Here is a 21,688-nt window from a genome sequence, read left to right on the forward strand (position 1 = left end):
GGCATGTAGGGCTGCTGACTTTGTGTGGTAAGATTCCGTTCTCCATAAGGCAAAACCGTGAACTGCCCCTCTGAGGCTATACTGCACTCTGTAGTCTTGAGGTGTCACTATCAGATTTCTTTCTAATGAACGTGATTACCCTTTGACTCCTTTTTCTGCTCTGTTTTCCTTTTAAATTGACATTTTAAAAGGAGGTTCCCACGCATTTGTTTACTACATTGTAATTAGATTTGTTTAACCATAAAATATTCCTAGTCCTTTTTTCTTTTATTACATAAAACGATATATACACCTATATATATATTTAAGCACTGCTGTCCTTTTCACGGCAGCCACCACTATGCCTGGTATTTGGTGCCTTGCGAGGTGCAGTTTCATTAGGTCGATCAGCTGCCTTTACCCTCCAAGTCCCATTTGTCTATATTTCCTTTTTCTACATTGTGGCTTTGTCCTTTCATATATTGAACGGAGGATCGCTACAACTCCAGGTTGCATTTCTATTTTGGGATTTTCTATATTCTAATGTGTGTTCTCCACTCTGCTAACTTTGTGTGTAGCACATTGTTTGAATTCCTCTGCTTTTTTTCTTGATGAACTAGTGGACGTTATTTCACTGATCCCAAATTTTGCCGTTCCATTCTTCTGTCTACATTTTCAGTCTTCGGGGCATGGCCAAGATGGCGGTGTGAGCAGACATGTTCCTCTGTCACTCCCGCCGACAGCCCACTACAGCACAGGCATTTTGCCGTTTTCAGCCACAGATTGTCAGAGCACCAGAGCTGTCATCGTGGGGGTTCCGTCCCTCTGTGCGGCTGACTGCCGGGGTGCGCTGTGCATGGTGGCGGCCAGACTGTGAAGAGCAATGGAGTGGATCAGCGGTACCCAGCAACAGAGCGTGGAGGCATGACGGCTGAGGCGCTGACCCGGGAAAATCTGACTGGAGCTGCGGCCTGACACGACGACCCCCATCCCCAGAGGCACAGCTGTCCGCGTCTGGCGGGCCTCACATGAGGCGGAGGAGAGCTGCACCCGCCCGCCATCTTGGGGCGGGCTCGGAGCTGGTTGAGGGCCCTGTGATTGTGCCGGGGCCCTCCCACCCCCAGGTTTGGGGGCTGGGGCTGACCTTGGAGCGAGGACAGCAGTACAGCCTGCAGCACTCTACAGCAGAGGGGGTGACAGCGGAGTCAGGCGGTGGCCGGCCGCCGGGGAAGGGGGTCCCCCGCGGAGAGGACTGGGGCCGACCCGCTAGCACACGGGAGACCTGCACGGAGTGAAGGTCGGCGGAGAGGCCCAAGAACGCCATCGTGCCCTACTACCTCTGCCCGCGGACAGCTTTTGTGGCGGCGGAGCCTCTGCTTCCCTGGCACGGTTGAGGCCGGGCCCATTGAACGGCGGAGGGGAGCCTATCCGCCATTTCAGATTAGCCGACAACAGCGTGGCGAGCCCAGGGCTGGTCGAGGGTCCCGTGGCCTAACCGGGACTCTCCCGCCCCAACAGTGACAGGCAAGTGCCCACTTTGAAGAACCCCTGTGCAACGTGAGTGTACTGAAGGGAAGAGTGGAGAACTGAGCGACGGTCTGCCTCCGGACCCAGGGGGTACCCATTGAGCCGCATGGCAGCAAGAGACTAAGCTTGGTGTCATGCCTGCGGAGGGGTGAGCGCCTACATTCTTGCTGGAGGCCCCTCACGCACAGCATTTACCCGCTCCATAGCTGCTCTACAAGTAGGGAGCGAAGACACAACACGCCGCTTTGTGACACGGCCCAAAGGTTCTGGAGGCTGTAATTGCAGCTACAGAGGGACGGCTGTGGTGGTGGCGACTAGGTCGACATCCAGGAGGTGAGGTGGGGAGTCTCAAGGGGCTTTCAGCACCTGGAGCCAAGCGGGGAGATTCTGCTTCGCTATCCCTGCTTGGTCTTTACCATTGCCCTGCTACCCTTGTATCTCAGTGAGTGGCCCAGCGGAGTGGTGCAGCACAATCAGGAGGCCGAGCAGGCCTGAACAGTGACTAATCCGGGCTTTGACCGGGGCGTGATATATCCTCCTCCTGGAGGCACAAGAACAGAACTCTCAAGGACTTATTCGCAAAGGCAGAGGCTGATCAGCATGCCGGCGACATGGCGGTGGGCCCTGAGCACTCCACATCCACGAAGGGTGATCACGGGGAACGGATTACCAAAGCCTTTCTGGAATCCATGTTCGTCGCTCTAAGGGAGGATTTGCAAGCCTTCAAGCGGGACTTAACGGCAGAGATCAAGGACGTTCGCAGAGAGATGGACGGCATCGGAGAGAGGGTCGCCGATTTGGAAGAGAAGAGCGATGGGAGAGACACGGAGATGGCGGCGCTGTAACAGGAGGTCCTTAGGATCCACGATCAACAAGTGGATCTGCAGTCGCACCTAGAGGATCTGAAGAACCGCTCTTGCTTCCATTACATTCGGATCCGTGGAGTGGTGGATGAGGACACGGACGACCTCTTCAAATCCCCAGGGAACTTTTTAATCATATTCTGGGCCGACCCCTGGACACTGATCTCCGCCTGGAAAGTGCACACAGAGTGGGCCCGCCACGTGCTTCAACGGCCCCACCGTCCGATATCTTGGTATGCATACAGGACTTCCGTACTAAAGAAGAAATCCTGCAGAAAGCGTGCCAAATGCACCCCCTGTCGTTCCGAGGTCAGTCCCCTGTTCTCTACCAGGATCTGGCAGCCCTCACTCTCCAAAAACGGAGATCTTTCAAACCCATCACATCATATCTTCGGCAACGCAACATATCATACAGCTGGGGCCACCCATTCCGGCTGGTGTTCCGCATTGACAGCAAACTGTACCAGCTACGCTCCCTCTCCGAGACCTGTCGTTTGCTCAGAGTAGATCCCCCAGCGGAAGAAAGCGGAGATGATGGTCCTAAAGTGGATATGGATGAGGCAAAACCCCGCTGGCGCCAGCCTCCTCCCTCTGAAATTTTGCAGGGCCAGAGGTCGGCCCTTGAGACCCTTTCCGCGGAATTGGCTAAGCCACAACCTGGATGAACTGCACAGCCCAGAATGTCAGATCTGATGGACTCATATTGTGCCTTGGGCTGTTGGCGGGAGGAGGGCCGGTCATGACCACAAAGTTTCCCCCCATGTTGACTTGCTTCCGACCATCAAAGGATGATGGACTACGAGTTAATGTTTCTTTTTCCCTTTTTTTCAAGGTTAAGTTCTGCGAAAGGACGCTCAATAGTCACTTTGTTGGGGTTTTGGCGTTCCTGGTCCACCGTTTTTTATCCGCTGCACGCTCTCGCCTACACTGGGCCTCCATGTAGGACAAACGCCTTGTACTTACAGTGCCGGGGGTCCTGGATCCCACCTAAAGCCTGCCCCCTAAATATCCCTGCATGATCCCTAATACACGTAAGATACTCACCCTGAATGTGCGGGGACTCAACAACCCCATTAAGCGTAAAGCGGTGCTGTCCTGCCTAGAACATACAGGAGCGAACATATGCCTACTCCAGGAAACACATTTATTAGTTAAAGACTGTCACCGCGTCAAATCACCTAGGTTTCCGACCCAGATGTTTTCCTCTGGTCCCACTAAATCGGCGGGGGTGGCCATCTTGGTTGCGCAGCGATTCCGCTGAGAAATTCTCCACAAAGAAGCTGAAATCAAAGTGCGACTTCTTACCTACCGATTCGCCGTCGGTGGCCTCACATTTACTATGGGCTCAATATACGGCCCAAATGACGGTCAAGAGCAGTTCTTGCACACAGCACTCACCGAGGCAACGGCCACAACGAAGCGCAGGCTTCTCCTGGGGAGCGATATAAACTTAGTCTTCGACAACATAGCAGATAGATCCTGCCAGCGTACTAATGAGACAGGTGCGCTATCCACGACAGGTCTAACCCGACAACGCGACCTAGATCTCCATGACCCCGAATTCTCCTACTACTCCAACGCGCAGAAAACATACGCTTGGTTAGGTTATCTGCTGGCCTCCACTCCTCTACAGGCAATGGTCGAGAAAGATAGGTGTGGCCTCTGTCGCACCACGCACCAGTCATGGTTACCCTCACACACCCCCCCACCCCCCAAAAAACACTCACACAGAGCTCCCCAAGAGTTTGGCGCCTCCGTGAAACCCTCCTTCACCGCACCACAGTAGTAGAGCTTATACAGCGATCAATAAAAGATTACCTCTCTCACAATGCGAACACTGATACTTCACTCTTATTTATTTGAGTTTTATATTTCGCTGGCTAGACCCGGAGGTATCAGAGCACTTTACATTAGGAACCAAAAGTTACAAAATGACATCAGTTACAAGTTACATCGGTTACGAGAAAACATTTCAAGAGCGTCGGAATACGGAGTGAATGAAGCTTAGAAGGGTAAGGAGGTGGGTAAAGGTGTAGGAGGGAGAAAGGATGGATGAAGAGACGAAGGAGAGTTTGCCCAAAGTCCGGCTGGGTAGGTGACTGGCGATGGGGAAGTCCACAGCCCATCTCCTCTATAGCTATCAGGTAGCTCCACCGGGCATTAGTCAAGTGGCTAGGTCTCAATGAGTAAAACAATAAAAGAGCAACAAGAAGGGATAAATGGAGTGTAAAGGGGAAAGAGGGAGGAGTAAGGGGGTAGGAGGGAGAGTACAACAGAGAGACGAAGTGAAGTCTGCCCAATGTCCGGCTGGGTAGGTGACGGCCGAAGGGGTAGTCCATAGCCCATCTCCTCTATAGCTATCAAGTAGCTCCACCAGGCATCGGCCAAAAAGTTAGGTCTCTACGGTCTCCACGGTGAGGTTTATCCCAGTGTTAAAATAATGAGGTCTCACAAATGTTTGGGTGGCTGTCAGACAGGATAGCTTGACGCTTTTGCAGAAGGAAAAAGGGCTGAGCTCCATGAGGGTTGTAGATGGTACCGGCACTTTGCGGGATTATCTGATATAAGAAACTGGTAATGTTATTGAAAAGCCCCCCAGCATGGTGTAACAGAACAGGGTTTGAACCGATCTCTACCTTGTTGCAGTGTCCCATGGTGATATCACTGAAAGGATGAGTCACGGGCGCCATCTTAGGGTCAGGCTCTGCTCTCATGAAGATCGCTAAGGTAATGAGGTCGGCTTTGCAGTGAAGAGCTCTTTAAAAACAGCAGGTACTGAATTAACAATGATTTCCCAAAATTATCTTGGATTTTAATAAACAGCTCCACAGGAGAATGTAAAGCGCTCCCCGCATTCCTTATATAGCCGGCATCTTAGGGTCAGACCGCTTTAGACCTAGATCATCGGAGGTTAAAACATTTTTACAAAGCTGTAAGAGTTAATAAACCTTATCGAAAAATTAGGCTGTTCAGATCGTCGTGAAATGGGTGCATGGTAGGGCAATCAGGCAATTACTGTTCCTTCGGTATTGACGATGTTAATGTAGAGTTTCGGAGCTGGCAGTCTCGAGCTCCCGAGGAGGTCAGACTCGCATGTTTCCAGCCCCGCAAGGATCTTGTGAGCTCGCCTGCTTCAATGTAAGCCGCAGGAAGCCCTCGGACAGCAGCTCGGGGTGCAGCAATAACAGGTCCGCACTGCCTTCGGACTCGCTTGTCCCACCTTTCTCCGCCACGAAATGGGCGGCGCTGAAGGCAGTCATTCGAGGGGAACTAATAGCTATATCGACCGCTGAGAATATAGAGCGCAAGTGCCAGAGGGATGACCGTTCCCAGAAAACAAGAGCAGATACATCAGCGTACGGGAGCGCCTCTGGTTTGGCGCCAACTCAAAGCTATGCGACAATAGTTACCCGCTCGAGACCAGGACAGAGTGGAGTACGCAACCCTCCGACTGCGGCACACTTATTATGTGGGTGGAGACAGATGTGACCACCTTCTCGCTCAGAAGTTGAGAGAGACCCACCAAAAACCAGGGGTGAGGAAGATCCAACGAGATGATGGAAGGCGAGTCTCTTCCAATTTGGAGATTGCTGAGACATTTCGGGATTTCTATGCCTGCCTTTACTCTGGCTCCCCCCTCTCCCTCGAGGACGGTGCCAACTACCTTTCCCTCGATGGTTTGCCCAGCCTGTCGAAGGCTCAGGCAGATCACTTAGATCGTGACATCCGGATAGAGCAGGTCATCGCGGCTATTCCGCAGCTTAAACCCGCCAAAGCCCCGGGACCGGATGGCTCTTCTGCTATTTTCTACAAAACTTTTGTGCTAACCAAGCTTTTTAACTTGTTCGCAGACCCTGGTGAGATACTGACAGAAATGCTCAATGACTCCATAGTGGTCATCCCAAAACCGGGAAAGGACAGGACGGTTTGTGGAGCGTATCGCCCCATCTCCCTCCTTAATGTTGACCTCAAGCTTTACACTGGAATATTAGTGGCACGACTCTCGCCCTATATGCCTGAGCTCATCGAACCTGACCAGGCGGGATTCATCTCCCAACGGCAGACAAGCGACAACACTAAACGGGTATTACACCTTATTGAAAAAGCCTCCTGGACGCGAGGGGAATATATGTTTCTTACCCTCAACACCGAAAAAGCCTTCGACCGGGTTCACTGGCCATATCTGGAACAGGTCCTAACCCGGTCAGGATTGGGGGAGAAATTTCTAACGCTCATCCTCAACTGTTACAAATTCCAATCGCCGACAGTACGAGTAAACGGCCACACGTCCTCTCATTTCCCAATTTAGAGGGGTACACTTCAAGGATGCCCCCTGTCGCCGCTCCTTTGTGCCTTATACATGGAGCCACTGGCCCACCGCCTCCCCATGCACCCTGATATCTCGGGAATCCAGTTCGGGGGCTATACTCACACAGTCAGCTTGTACGATGACGATGTCCTGATCTCTATATCAGACCCTCTCTGCACACTATCGGTATGCCTAGCAGAGCTGGAAACCTTTGCATTGGCGTCAGGGTTCAAGGTGAACGTGGACAAATCGGTTGCGCTTGACCTCACCCTCACAACCCAAACCCGTGCATGCCTTCAAGATCATCACCCCATACAGTGGGCAACTGAGGCGATCCCGTACCTAGGGATTCAACTGACCCCCTCCCTGGCAGAAATAGTGCACATCAATAACACCAATTGAGGCAGAAGATTCGTAAAGAGCTGTGCCAATGGAAGCACTACCCGCTCTCCTGGCTTGGTCAAATAGCGGTGATCAAGATGACCATATTGAGTCAAATTGTATACATATTTCACACCTTACTTCTCTGACCCCCCGTTGGCTGGATTAAACAGAACCAATCCAAACGTGCACGTTTTATCTGGAATGGCCGCAAAACTCGGATGAAGCACGCCTTGACGATGCTTCCCCCTGAGGCAGGGAGCCTTGGCGTTCCCGGCCTCCTTCTTTACTTTCAGGCGGCCCAGCTACGCCATTTAGTTGAGTGGAGCCGCCTAGAGTTCGGGAAATATTGGCTCTTTCAAGATCAGGCAATAGCCGCCAAACCGCTGCAGGGTATCCCCTTCTTAAGCAAAAATCACAGGCTGCCCTCTCTTTGTGTCCCACATCACCCGGGCCATACTAGACACATGGACACTAACCTAAAACATATTCTCACTACCTTCCCCTCGCCTCTTACTCTGCTGTTTGAGAACCCTGATTTCCAACCGGGGATGGACAAGTCGATCGCCGCTAGATGGAGGTCCTCGGGCTGCCACTCGGGGGGCCATCTATTTGACGTGAACGGAACCATACCGTTCCACCAGCTCAAAATAGACTATGGACTCCCCGAGTCTGAGAGATTCCGTTACGGTCAGATTCGACACTGGGTCCTCCATTCCCAGATGCAGCCATGTTTCAATAGGCTCCTAACTGTATATGAAAAGTGGTAGGTCACCCGCACATCTGACAAGAAACTACCTTCAGACCTCTATTAAATGCTCCTCGCCCGGAATACAAACACGTACAGCGCCAGCCGCGCAAGGTGGGAGAGGGACTTGGGCAGAACACTCACTCACAAGGAATGGGAAGGGGTATATTACAGGGCCCGTCATTCGGCATACCACATGGGTTTGACAGAAACTCTCACCAAACTTGTTTCTTATTGGTATTATACCCCCGAAAGACTTCACTCCATAGACCCCTCTCAAGATGTCAACTTTTGGCGGGGAGGTGGGCACGTTGGTACACCTGCTTTGGGATGGCGCACACATTCAGGGATACTGGACTCAGATCGAAATAGACACGCATCTAGACACGCAGATACCGCGCTTCCCGGCCTATGTCCACTTGGGTCTCCAAAAAATCCTATTTCCTTTTTGTTTGGTGAACAAGGAACGGGGTGGGGGGTGGGGGAGGAGGGGAGGGTTGGTTTGGTTTCCCATATAGTATGGGTTTTGTTCTGTTTTTATACGCTTGTTATCTTCTACAGCACTTCGCTAATGACTGCAGTATATCGCAGGAGGGCTGTGTCCCAGCCCGATATGGTGGAACGTATTTTTTGTTGATAAAACCTAATAAAAGATTTAAAACATACATTTTCAGTCTTCAAAAATAGGCCTATAAAGAAAGCTAAATATCTCTCTCAGTAAGATTTTTCTCTGTTTAGTCACATTTATTTATAAAGCCTCTCTAGAGCTAAAGAAAAGAAGCTTGCAAAGTCGCCACTGCCCATTGTCTTTTCTGTTAAGCCTGGTTGTCTTCCTCTCTTAGTGACCCAAAGGTGCTGTCCCACTAAGTTGCATAGCTACAATCTTCTTTGACAATCTATCAGCAGCTGCTATCAGAAGCTTCGTCCCACTGTTCTCTGAGCAGTGTAAAAACGGAAAAATTAAAAGATAACACAATGTTGTTATCATTTTATTTTTAGCACGGGCTATGGCGCCGGGTGAGGGTTGGGTGGGGCTTGAGGTCACAGGGAGTAGAAGTGGTTGGTGCATGTTGGAAAGTGGATTATTAGTAGTGGTAGATATACATTTACCACTGACAATAATGCTACTAATGCGCTAGAGGGGTCACAACAGGTCTTAGAAAATTATTCCAATGCTCAACTCTTGGTAGTTTGGCTGCGAGCAGGGAGGCTTAACTTCTAAGACAGGTATGTAAAGCCTTTAAAAACACCAATTCAGTAAATATTTAAGAAACCAACAGTGGCATTTTTGGATATTTGGTTACCTCTGACAGGGACAAATTCACACTTAGCAACTTTTATGGCGGATCTGTTACCAGACACATGCAGACTCCTCCAGCAGGCTTAATTATGCTAGGAACTCCTTCCTGAAGTTAATCTTGCTGGTCCAAAACACAATCCAAGTGACTGGAATCTTCAAGAGGGTCCTTGAAAGTTTGGGACTTCAGTTCAAACAAACCACGTGGACAAATCCCTTACAAATCTATTTGTAGGACTTCATTCTGATGATTTTGTGGTGATGGTCCAGGTGAACTCTGTTAAGCTGTAGCTTTCGGGAAGTCCACTCTTTAATCCTTTTGAAGCAGATTTGATCCACAGGGCAGTAGTTTCAGATGGTGGAAGAGGCTTTAGGTTTCAAAAAGCAGATTTGATAGGCACTGCCCCTCTCAGATACTTATTCAGTGTTCTCTCGGGTCAAGCAGGAGGGCACTCATGTCTAATGAGGTACAGGGCAACACCCCAGAGCATGACCACTTCCTCCAAAGTGAAGCCCAATGATATCCCAGAAAACACCATTCCTCCAAAATTCAATATGTCAGAATTTTCAGCAGGGAGAGAAGAGCTGGCTTAACACACCCCCAGGATGGCTAATCTCCACAGTCTCTCCCCCTTGCATCTGCTCATTCCTTCCTTAATCCTAGCATATACTTGGGTTCAAATAGGACAGTTGTATATGCTTGGGTTCAAAGAGGAGAGTTGTACATAAAAACTGGTTTCTTATCACCTCTTCAAAGAAGCCAGGATAATCCACTTATCTCTGACAAATCAAGGCAGAGCACTAGAGAGCTTTAGTTTTGCTTGCAAAGCCTTATAACTTCTTGTCTGTACATTTTAGAATACATTCAACATTACCATATTGTTAGATGGGTCATTACCATTCAACTGAGTCCTTTAATTCTAGTTGTATGGCTTTTCTTTCTCCCGTTATTAAATAATAACCTTTTCCATTGTTAGCCTATGAGGGATAGGCCATGAACTGAGAAATTTCTCCAATACTGGGACATATAAAACAGGTACCTACAGGACCCCCCTCCCCTGGAACACCTAGGAAAGACCTTAGGGTCAAAATGTTGCAGATCCTCATTTCACAGTGCTCCTAGCACAAAAGTCGATTTTAGAAAGCACTTTACTACAATTTGGGAAGTAAAATGTGAACTTTCACTAACCCCAGGGCATATAAAACCTTTTTATAAGGTTTCTCCTTATAGGTACATGACCCCACACCCATGGGAGTCCCTAGGGGTACCTACCATGCCCAAACATTGTAGTTTATCCATTTTTAAGTACCCCAAACACCAAAGCTAAGTTTGGGCACAATGTGCATTTTAAAAGCAGTCCTGCAACACAGGGCTCCTTGACTTCAGGCTCCAGCAGTGCACACATGCAAGTGTAGAAAAGGCTGCTGGCCTCTAAACTGCTCTGCCCTATTCTATACTAGGGACTTAGAGGTAGTTTCAATCCCCTTGCCCTATTATGTACTAGGGCCTTATAGAGGAGTTCATGCCAATCACAGGGGTCCTCTAACCCATAGTGTACCCTAGTGTAAGTAGGTGTTTTCACTGTATTCTAGGTGTCTCTGTCAGTTACCACCAGTACCAGTCAGCAAAATGTTGGGGAGTGTCCAGGGCACAGGATGACTTTGCAACAGTGCACCACAAGTGCGCTTGACAGTTTGGCTGCCCGTCTTGGGCCGGCCAAACAGAAATGCACACTTAGCAGTTCTCCACCTCGCTGTTTTGCACAGCCAGGCGGAGAACTGTTCCCGTTACAGGCCGCTCAGACCAGTCATGATGCTGCTGTCATACTGGTGACAGCAGTGTTGTGATTGTCTTAGGGTGGTCTGGGAGCCTGTGTGCTTCTGTGCTGCTGGGAGTCAGGAAGAGGAGGAGGGCCGGCAGACATTCAAGGTGAGTGATTTTTTAAATAAAAATTCAAACCCCCCCCCCCCGCCCCACCAACCCTGTTCCGTAGCAGCCTCCACTGTAATCTGTATTCCTCAATACCGTCCTTGTGTGCTATAAAACACCATGTGTGAAAAAGGCTATTAGCAGTCACTCCTGTTGATTGTCAATTGATAGGTACAAGTCCACCTGCTCAAGCCTACGTGATTTCCCTGAAGCCACTTTTTGATCTTCACCTTGCAGTTCCTATACAGCAGTGCTTGAGCAAGTCTACAGAATCGGCTGTGTCAGTCGATCAGTTTATCATGTGGACCTCCAGCCCTGTTGATACTTTTCCCCCAAATGTGCTTCATGGTGCTGCGTGCGCCACCTGCTCTTGAGACAGGCTGAGCAGGTCAGGCTATCATGAAAGACACCAGTATTTTACCCCCTTATATTTGCTTTTGGATGCAATACTCTAAAGCAAAAGTGTACATTCGTAGGTGCTGATTTGGCAGTGCCTCAAAGTTCCCCTGCTTGTTACTAAATAGCGTAATATTGACAGAAAATCTTTTTTCTGTACTCTTGCGCTCAGAGAAAACTCTGTTTGAGAGCAGGATGGTTTAACTTCTGTGCATCCTCACTAGATTTTAAAATGCATATTTTACTTTTGGGATTCATTAGCATATGTTGGAGGAGAGATTAGTATGGAAACTCATGTGGTGTAAGTTGGACCTTACTGTTTTGTTACATGCTGAAAAGGAGATTTGTTTCCGCCAAACCAGTGTGTGACTGGAATCGTATATCTCTTACACGCAAGTGGTTTAAGTAAAATGTGAATGCATTGTTCATTTATTGCTTCTGAAATAATTTTGAAGTTTTGGCTTCTGAGAAGGAGAAAATCTTGTTTTCCACTGACAGTATCTTTTCACAATTATTATTCCCATGGTTCAATAGACTAGACAGTATGCCCACTTGTATATTGAAAAGTGATTTATTTTCGTTGCAATATAGTAAGCAAAATGCAAGTGTTTGTTTGCTACATGTGGTGCATCCTTTTAACCACATGCAAATAAAATTCAAAAGAAAATTTCAACCAGTCCTTTCCTTACGGCATCCCGCCGCCCTCCAAATAACTGGTGGAACAATCAGTAGGAAGCATATGGTATCACATTCATAGTGGTTTGTGAAGCAATTTTTAGAAGAATCTGCCTAATTTAATGAGGAAACATATTTTAGTAGAAACACGACACATAGTTCTTTCAAATGCACCTTGTCAGTCTCCTTAGTAACGTTTCTCAACTGATTCTTTCTCCCTCACATAGTAGCGAGCGCTTGCGGTGGCACCAAGCAGTGAAACTAATGACATACTACGTAACACATAAGTACATATATTTCTTATTTGCTTACACAGTAAGTTATGGAAGCTTCTTAAATACAACATCTTTGGTTGTAGTATGGTGTTTTTAACTTACTGTTGTGTTGGAAAAAGAGCCAGAAAAGTCCCTTTTTTGGTGCTGACATAAAACACTTTAGAAATGTTTCCCTTGAGATTTATTTACTTTTAGCATAATTTTTGTTATATTTATGCGTCTGGAAACAAAGTGAGAACCCAAGTTCAAGGAACTATGTTTTGGGTTGTAAATAGGGCTGGAAACAAATCACTTTTAAACACCAGGGCTTCAGACTCCTATTTAAGCATGGTTGCATTTGTGGTACAAACAGCATACAGAGAAAACCTTTGTGCAAAATGCTAAATTTGGCTGACAGTGTCTCATGAGTCACTGAAATGGCTAGTTTTGATTTTAACATTTTTTCACTGTCCCCAAATAGAAGTCTTGAAAGTTCATTGGGGATTGCTTGCATAGCCACATCAAATGTGGCTGCAAAAAACGGTATGATATTACCACTAAACAGATGCTCTGGTATTCGTAATGATATGTTCTTGTACAACTGGGTGGCAGACCTCTATTCATGTCCTCAAACAGAATAAGAGAATGAAAGCACAGACCTATTTCTCACATTCCACCCTCTTTTCCGGCTGTCTCAATATAGAGTCGTCCTGGCCAGAGCCCGCCTACTCTCAAGAAGATGATTCAGATGGCTGGGGAGATTGCTGACGGCATGTCATACCTAAATGCCAACAAGTTTGTTCATAGGGACCTTGCTGCAAGAAACTGCATGGTGACAGAAGATTTTACTGTGAAAATTGGAGGTTGGTTTTAGATTATTTTTGCCTTTATTTACCTTTTGGGGTAATCTAACAAAATGCAAATTGCAGATGGTAAATTATTGTCCCTTGGTGTCCTGCTAAATTTAATACCTTCCTCCCACACCAAAGACCCTCTCCCCTCCAAACTTGTCCAAAACCTCAAACACATCATCACCCCTTCCTGGACCTCTATTATCAACAGCTCCCTTGCCACCGGCTGTGTTCCCACTTCATTGCAACTAGGCCAAATCACCCCCATTATCAAAAACCCTTTGGCAGATCCAAATGACCTCAATAACCTTCGTCCCATCTCCAACCTTCCCCTTCTTTCTAAAGCCCTGGAAAAATGTGTCCTTCTCCAACTAGATAGACACATTGAACACTTTAACTAACTAGACCCTTTCCAATCTGGCTTTAGGAAAGGATGCAGCACTGAAACCGCCATACTAAACATTATTGACGACATCCACCACTCTCTTGACAATGGTGAATCTAGCCTGCTGATCCTCCTTGATCTCTCGTCAGCGTTTGATACTGTTAACCACTCTGCTCTACTAAATGTTCTTAGAGATCGATTCGGCCTGAATGGTACGACACACAAATGGTTTGTCTCATACCTACAACACCGTTATCAACAAATCAAAATCCAAAATTGCCTATCTAACCCTACCTACATCTCCTTAGGAGTTCCGCAAGGATCCATCCTCTCTCCCACTCTCTTTAACCTTTTCATGGAACCCCTCACACTCATTCTTAAACAAGCCGGGATCAACTACCATCTCTATGCTGACGACACCCAACTCTATTATAAGATCAAAACTCATGCTGACATCCTTCAACTCAACAACACTCATCAAGATCCAATCCTGGTTCCACAGTAACCACAAAAGAGTTCCAGAGGGTCTAAAACAATGTGTGAGTCTATGGTGAGCAAGGAACAGACCGAGAATAAATGACCCCAACCGACTACTGAGACGGTTCACAGTGACAACCTAGTGGATAATCAAGAATACAATGGATGCTCGAAAATACCCATCAGTCACCACTCGAGACCGCCCTTCATCATTTGGGATTTTTTGAAACCATCCTTATTAGTAGGTAGTGTCACAAAACGTGAGGAGACTCGATGGTAAAAAGTACTCCCCCGCTGAGTAGTCTAGGTATGGTTTATCACTTACTAAGACTGGTAAGTGGTTAAGGCGTGGTGTGACTGAGGGTGTGCAGTGCAAACCAAAATTAAAGTGAAAAAATTAGAAGAAAAAGTGTCTAAAATGGGATAAGGGAGCATGCAACAGACTTTATTGAGGTAATGCTCGCTTTGCCAGATTAAAAGTTATTATGTAAAGACAGTTTGAAAAATGCGCTGTCAAGAGGTGGAATCAGGCCAACATGTTTCAGCAATTCACGGACATGATTGTCCTTGCTTTCATCAGTGAACGACACTAGCTGTGAGGTAGGACAAAACTCTTTTTACCTGGAAACTGCAGGTGAACTGTAATATTTGTCTTTTTATACTCACTCATTTATTTTGGTTGCAGTAGCACTTGTTTATTATGAGGTCCTGATGAAAGCAAGGACAATCATGTCCGTGAATTGCTGAAACATGTTGGCCTGATTCCACCTCTTGACAGCGCATTTTTCAAACTGTCTTTACATAATAACTTTTAATCTGGCAAAGCGAGCATTACCTCAATAAAGTCTGTTGCATGCTCCGTTATCCCATTTTAGACACTTTTTCTTCTAATTTTTTCACTTTAATTTTGGTTTGCACTGCACACCCTCAGTCACACCACGCCTTAACCACTTACCAGTCTTAGTAAGTGATAAACCATACCTAGACTACTCAGCGGGGGAGTACTTTTTACCATCGAGTCTCCTCACGTTTTGTGACACTACCTACTAATAAGGATGGTTTCAAAAAATCCCAAATGATGAAGGGCGGTCTCGAGTGGTGACTGATGGGTATTTTCAAGCATCCATTGTATTCTTGATTATCCACTAGGTTGTCACTGTGAACCGTCTCAGTAGTCGGTTGGGGTCATTTATTCTCTGTCTGTTCCTTGCTCACCATAGACTCACACATTGTTTTAGACCCTCTGGAACTCTTTTGTTGTTATATATCCCTGGGGGTGGGTCCTAGAGTTTGGTCTTTAAACATTCCCCTGGGTCCTATCACACCGTTATGTTTATGTTGTTCCACAGTAACCACCTCTAAAAAAACTGAAATCATTCTTTTTTCCCCTAAAAATAACTAGCTCCCCATTCAGAAGTGGATCTCTGACCTTAACGCCCTCAACTGCTCCTTATCTTTGTCCTCCTCAGTCAAATCACTAGGGATCTCCCTTGACAACCTCCTAACCCTCAAGGTACACATCAATAATTCTGCCACAGGAGCCCTCTTCACTCTCCGCTACCTTAAGAAAATTAAGCCCTTCATCCCGACTGATGATTTCAAACTAGCAGTCCAATCCCTTGTTCTTTCTCGCATCGACTATAGCAATGCCATTCTCACCGGAATTCCCAAGATCCACCTTGCACCTCTTAAATCTGTGCTTAACCTTGCAGCTAGGCTTACCTCAGACTGCAAGCGATTTGACCACGTATCCCCTGCCCTTAAAACCCTTAAATGGCTCCCCATTGAAGGTAGGTCCATTTACAAAACAGCCTGCATTACACACAAAATTCTCCATCAGAATACACCTACCTACCTCGCTAGCAAACTCACTAAAGCCGGTTGCTCCCGTTCCTTGAGAAGCACTAACACCCTCCTTCTTATCCCCCCCTTCTAAAAAAGAAAACCACCCAGTCTCGATCCTTTTCTGGCAACGCTCCATGCATTTGGAATGCCCTTCCAACTGACCTTCGCTGCAACCCTTCCTACCCTAGTTTCAAAAAAGAACTCAAACTACATCTCCTCAATAAATACTGGGGACCCTAATCCATATCTGTTCTCTTCCACTGGCTACATCTGTCTGACCCTTGATGCATTCGCCCTCCCTTGTTTTTAGCCTCACTCACCCTTTCTCCTCATCAGTTCCCCCTCCCTGTTTACCACATTCACTCCTCCTTGCTCCCCCCTTCCCCTGTCCACCCTCAGCCCGCATCCCCTTCAACCCCCCCCCTTTTCTGCTCCTCCCGCTTCTCTTCCTTACCAACCTTACGGACCACTAACCTCCCTATCCTGACCCTATGCCTTTTGATATTTTTGATTTATTACATCTTACACTTTTTGTTGTGCTTGTTTCCCATATTTTATCTTTTTGAAATCTGTCAGGCGGAGACTTTTTGTTGTTTATGTACATTGATGCTATATATGTCCCCTGTCTTATTGACCTTTCTTGTCTCTAAAATGTAAAGCGCTCTGATACCCCCGGGTCCAGCCAGCGCTATATAAAACCTCTAAAATAAAATAAAATAAATAAATAAATACTTCATGGGTACATATGGGTAGTATATCTGCCTCACGCCCAGATGGGAGGTAACTGCTCAAGTCTCCATGATTGGATGTTTTATGCTTTCAGAATGATATGGGGCTCTCTCTGGATGTGCCATTTTAGAAATTGTCTAATTACAGTCTTACCTGTAAATGTGTTGTGGTTAGTCAGGGCACAATTCAGTGCAAGCTTTTTACCAGTTGGTCAGACCAGGCCACCCATTGTCAAAAGAAAATTAAAGAAATTAAGCTTTCCAGCATGAATTCATGAGGTAATAGTTGGAACTAGTTATCTGTCTGTCAAAGTGTGAGTGTTGTCATTTTGATGGAGCCAGAGATGGGATCCTCCAATGCCATCTCTGAATCCTGGCAGTTAATAATGGCAACAGAAGCATCTTTGATGGAGCTCTATTCTGTATTGCGGTATGTTGATGTATGTTGGAGCAAGTAGTAACTTGATAAGAATGGTGTCTAAAATCTCCATGGTATTTGATAGAGACAGACTTACAAAACACCCTTCTGTAGAACTCTAAAATGTCTGCTTGTTGCTATTGTAGTCATCTAATGCTCTGTTCAGTGAAATATCTGGTAATTAATTTGCAGAGTATCAGCGTCTTTAATTTGTCTTGTCTTTGCTCTTTACAAAGTTGCAATAACTTAATGGGGACCTGAGCCAACCATAGTTTTGGTCGCAGGATTTGCAGTGTCTCGTTAGTAATTAGAGAAGTCAATCAGGTGGAGTTTAAAGTTTTAAAGAGCGAATATTCCTTAGATCGCTAGAAGTTATTTTTTATATCTATGCTAGTCTCACATCGAGTCACTGCATAATACATTTCAACTAATTACTCCAATGCCCGTGGCATGAATGCACACCTTTTTACCCTAGCAGTCAGACAATCCTGTCCAAAAGGCAGCAGATCTTCGATGTTTCTTAGTCCTGCCAGGCAGATGCTTAAGATCTGCTTTCTTTATATGCAGGCTGTGGACTTCTACATGCCTAAGGCTATGACTTCAGTGTGAACTCTTCAGTGGCACTATTGTTAGACTTCCTACCAGAAGGCCTGTTTGATGCACATTACTGTAGTTGGTGCCTCCCGCCCACCCATTTGCACCAACTCCTTGAGCTCTCTGAGACCATAAATCAGGTGGTTAGTAGCACCTAACAAAAACTCTAAAAAAAATAATTACATTTCTTGCATTGTGGCCAAGAGCAAATAAAATAGAGTAGGTTATAGTGGTCTTAAGTGATAAATTTGAAAATGGGCATTCGGAAGGCTGTGCTGACATGAATATCCAGACAGGTTGTTTTCCTTTGGTCTTCAGTGTCCTTCAGGAGACGAGGGCTTTAAGTTAAGGCACGAATAGTCTCTACATTGGTCCTCCTGCATATGCCTAAAGTCCGGCTATTGCTTCAGTTCAGGAGGCCGACGATCTAGGCCTACGGGTCAGTATGAGAACCTCCCTCAGTGATAAAGTCCCATTTTGCTTTTCCACTTCCTACTCCCAGTCTTAACGATGGAATTCCTCCTTACAAGTATTGCTGCTAGAATTCTTGTTTACTCCACACATCCCATGATTTTTGCTGCAGATTCCAGTAACCTAAATTAGGCAGTAACATTGTGTCTCTGTGCTGTCAAATTCTAGCACGTTCAGCAATATTTGTTTCAAGTTTTCAGATTAAATTCAGCATAATTAAGTCCGAGTTCATATCTAACCTTTTAAATTAAAACGTTATACAAATATTTATACAATTTATAATGCATGCATAAATCGCCTGTCTGCCAAACCTGTGGCTGATAACCACATAGGTATTTGAAACTTTGCATTAAAGAAACACTGACCGGAATAGAATCTTTCTCACTTCACGCACTACTTTGTAAATTAATGATACATAGAAAGACAGGAGTCACCCTGTAATCACTAGGGAACTCGGGTATAACCTTTTAATCAGTGGTCCCTAATTAGACAATTGAATCAAAAATTTACAAGTATAACGAGGTTTACGAGGTTTATGAACTAATTATATGAATTGCAAACCAAATTATTTCTTAAGGATTAAAATTAAAAAGATGCTATGAAGAACAAGCATCTTTGATGCTCATGAAATGTTGTGCAAAAATATGAATAAAGCATCTTATGAGTATATCATGGTTAATTTGTATATGTACGGCTCACATATACATTAATATAATCCTAAAGGAAGTCAACGGTGGTTCGATCCCTTAAGGATAGAAGAGCATCATCAGAGCTCTAATAAGAAGAAAGAGCCCAAAAGCAAAATTAATCCAAAAAGTAATTAAAGTGCTATTGATGGGTGAAGTGACTCAGTGTAGACTGGGGAGAGCTGAAGAGAGCTGTGGAGAAAGGTTATTGGTTCCAGAAGTGGGGTTGGGTGGGCCCTGAGTGAAAAGAATGATGGTAGTCAGGAAAAATCTGGTCTCGAGAAAGATATTGCATATCAGTTCAATAAAACACCGGTATACCTGGCAGATTCTCCTCGTGAGGACAGCCACCAGATACACCATTCTTTTTTGGCTGAAGTGTTTCCAGCCCACCAAGATGCAGAGATTACTTGCGGGTTTATTTCCTTTTCCGTTCGATTACCGTAATTGTCCTCAATATGGCCCTTTAGCCTAACAAGGAGGAAGAACTGATGCGCAAGATTTTTCTCAAGACACGCTTCTTCGTGAATACCATCATTTTCACTCTGGATTCACCCATAGCCTTCCTCCCCAGCTTTTTAAGAAATACTTTTATTCTGAATATCTGGAGTTAGGATTTGTTAATATATCATGTTACACAAACACATGTTTATGTAATTCTCTAATTAGGGTTGTAGTAGATAATAAGTCAACATTGTTCTCAGTTATTGTGATGCTGTCTCCTAGGTTACAGCAGGTGACTGAATGTAAAAATTGGTTCCAGCATTCTCTCTAGAAGTTGTGAAGATGTACAGTCAATAAATGTAGTGTCTCTATACTTACCTGCCACGGAGTGATCACCACAAGGGGCCACTGTTCTTTAATTAATAATGTAAATGTTTCTTCACATAATATGCATATCCTTTTATCAGATTTTTTTCAATCCAAAATTCACCTGCTACTCTTAATGATAGGTAGTCCAATTTCAAGTTCATTAAGATTAGCCATACTTCCTTATCCACAATCACATCAAGATATTTGGGGAATTACACGCTTTGGAGCCATACTGATCACCATGATGAAACGTTTTGTTATTTTTAGGGCACATGCTTTAAGTTAGAGTTCTGACTCATACTAATACGCTGTAAATGCACAGCTTTTTTCTAACTTTATTACTGGACCATTACATTCAACTCACAGTGTTGTTGCTATTACTATTCAACAGTGAGATTTAGCTAAATGAAGCCCTAAGCCGAATTCAAGCCTCTTCTTGCACCACCATGCCAACCAAACATTTTACTGACTCACGAGACCAGTTTTATAGATAGCAACAAAAGGCTGACAAATGGTCATATCCCTTGCTTCCTTTGAATCAACATAAGTCTTATTGGGTCTATTACAGTTGCTTTGAGTCATTAGTTAATATCACAGATGCATTAGATTTGTGATCTGAGAAGCTGTTCTGAATAATCCTAACTCACTTTATCAGGATGTACATTGTTCAGTATTGTGTGAATGGTGTTTAGGCCTCCCTCTCAGTCCCCCAAAATCTCACCAACTGGAAGCCTACATTAAGATAGTTACGAAGTTGATTCAGTCAAGGGCATTCCTACCTCAGGGAAATAACACCCAGACACATCTCTGCCTGATATAATATAGAGACTTAGTCCAGCTATTGGATCACAGAGCATTTTTTAAATGTTAAGTTTGGACTTTTAAATACATTTCTTAAATATTTAGGTGGCATTTTAGGTTTCACAAGTGCTTGTCAAGTACTGATTTTGCTGGTGAATAAATGCTTCTGTTGGAATCTACTTGGGAACTTCGTCCGTCTGTGTTAAGAGAATGAAGTCTGCTCAGAAACCTTGCCCTCAATTAATGATGACCCATTGTAAATGTGGAACAATTGCACTGTAAATTTGAGCATTGTAATATTTAGCATTTTATTTATGCATGCACACTGACATGACTGATGTTCCTATGCTGTGTTTCATCTTGTCACACAGATTTTGGGATGACACGAGATATCTACGAAACTGATTACTACCGAAAGGGAGGTAAAGGTTTGCTGCCTGTCCGCTGGATGTCCCCAGAATCTCTGAAAGACGGCGTGTTCACAACGCACTCAGATGTCTGGTAACTGATCTTTCTATTAGTTTATTTATACATATATAGTGTAACTGTTGTCAGTTTTCTTTTTGGGATTCACATGCTGTGCATTATTCCCCCTAGTAGTCGAGTCGAGTTTTTTCTATTTGGTGGTATGTCCATCCATCCCCTTGTGACATTAGACATGTGACACAGATGTTTCTATGTTTGGAAGATTCACTAGTGAAAATTTTGAGGGAAAATCGGCAAAGAAAAAAAGTGAACTGAGCAACTTCAGATCATCAGGGGATACCAAGTAGTTGGGATTAGGGACAACCTAACCTGTTTTCAGTAAAAAAGCACGACCAAGAGGAAGACCACGTGGTTGGAGAATGTGCAGACTTAGGGCCGCGGGTGGGCATGGAGAACACACCCTTAAAGTTCTGCCATAAGTGCTACCACACATTCCCTGAAAAAGAACAACATGGGATCTGCAACCCCTGCTTTCCAAAGGAACAAAGTGCTGACTGGGTTGTGATCTGTGAAGAGCTACAGTCAAAGACTAACGGTGAGCAAGAAACCGATTTGAGCACATTATGCCATGATGGAATCTGAGAAGAAAAAGACTTAGGCCTCGCTAGCAACGAGGAGGAAAACACAGAAGAACACAGAAGAATCTGAACTGGCTCAAGAAGAGGGATCGGATGTGTAAGAGGGGGGGTCATCATTGTTGACACTCTTGAGGCCTTGAGGAAGGCGCCGAGAAGCCGACTCTAGGAAGCGTCAAATGGTGGTAACTCATCAAAA

At 45.5% G+C, this 21,688-nt stretch overlaps 1 protein-coding gene across 4 annotated transcripts in view; it reads left to right on the forward strand.

Annotated features, from left to right (window-relative positions):
- The window catches only part of IGF1R (insulin like growth factor 1 receptor), a 1,553,571-nt gene that overhangs the window by 1,114,080 nt on the left and 417,803 nt on the right, over positions 1–21,688 (forward strand). For all 4 annotated transcript variants that reach the window (XR_013608878.1, XM_078683133.1, XM_078683132.1 and 1 more), the window contains 2 exons: positions 13,063–13,222; positions 20,800–20,929. Coding sequence is in view for 3 of the 4 variants with exons in the window: in XM_078683133.1 (XP_078539259.1) it covers positions 13,063–13,222; positions 20,800–20,929 (290 nt within the window). In the remaining variant the exon portion in view is untranslated. The remainder of the gene's footprint in view (positions 1–13,062; positions 13,223–20,799; positions 20,930–21,688) is intronic.

Source organism: Lissotriton helveticus, chromosome 3_1 (assembly GCF_964261635.1).
Source record: "Lissotriton helveticus chromosome 3_1, aLisHel1.1, whole genome shotgun sequence".
Classification (NCBI taxonomy): Eukaryota; Metazoa; Chordata; class Amphibia; order Caudata; family Salamandridae; genus Lissotriton; species Lissotriton helveticus.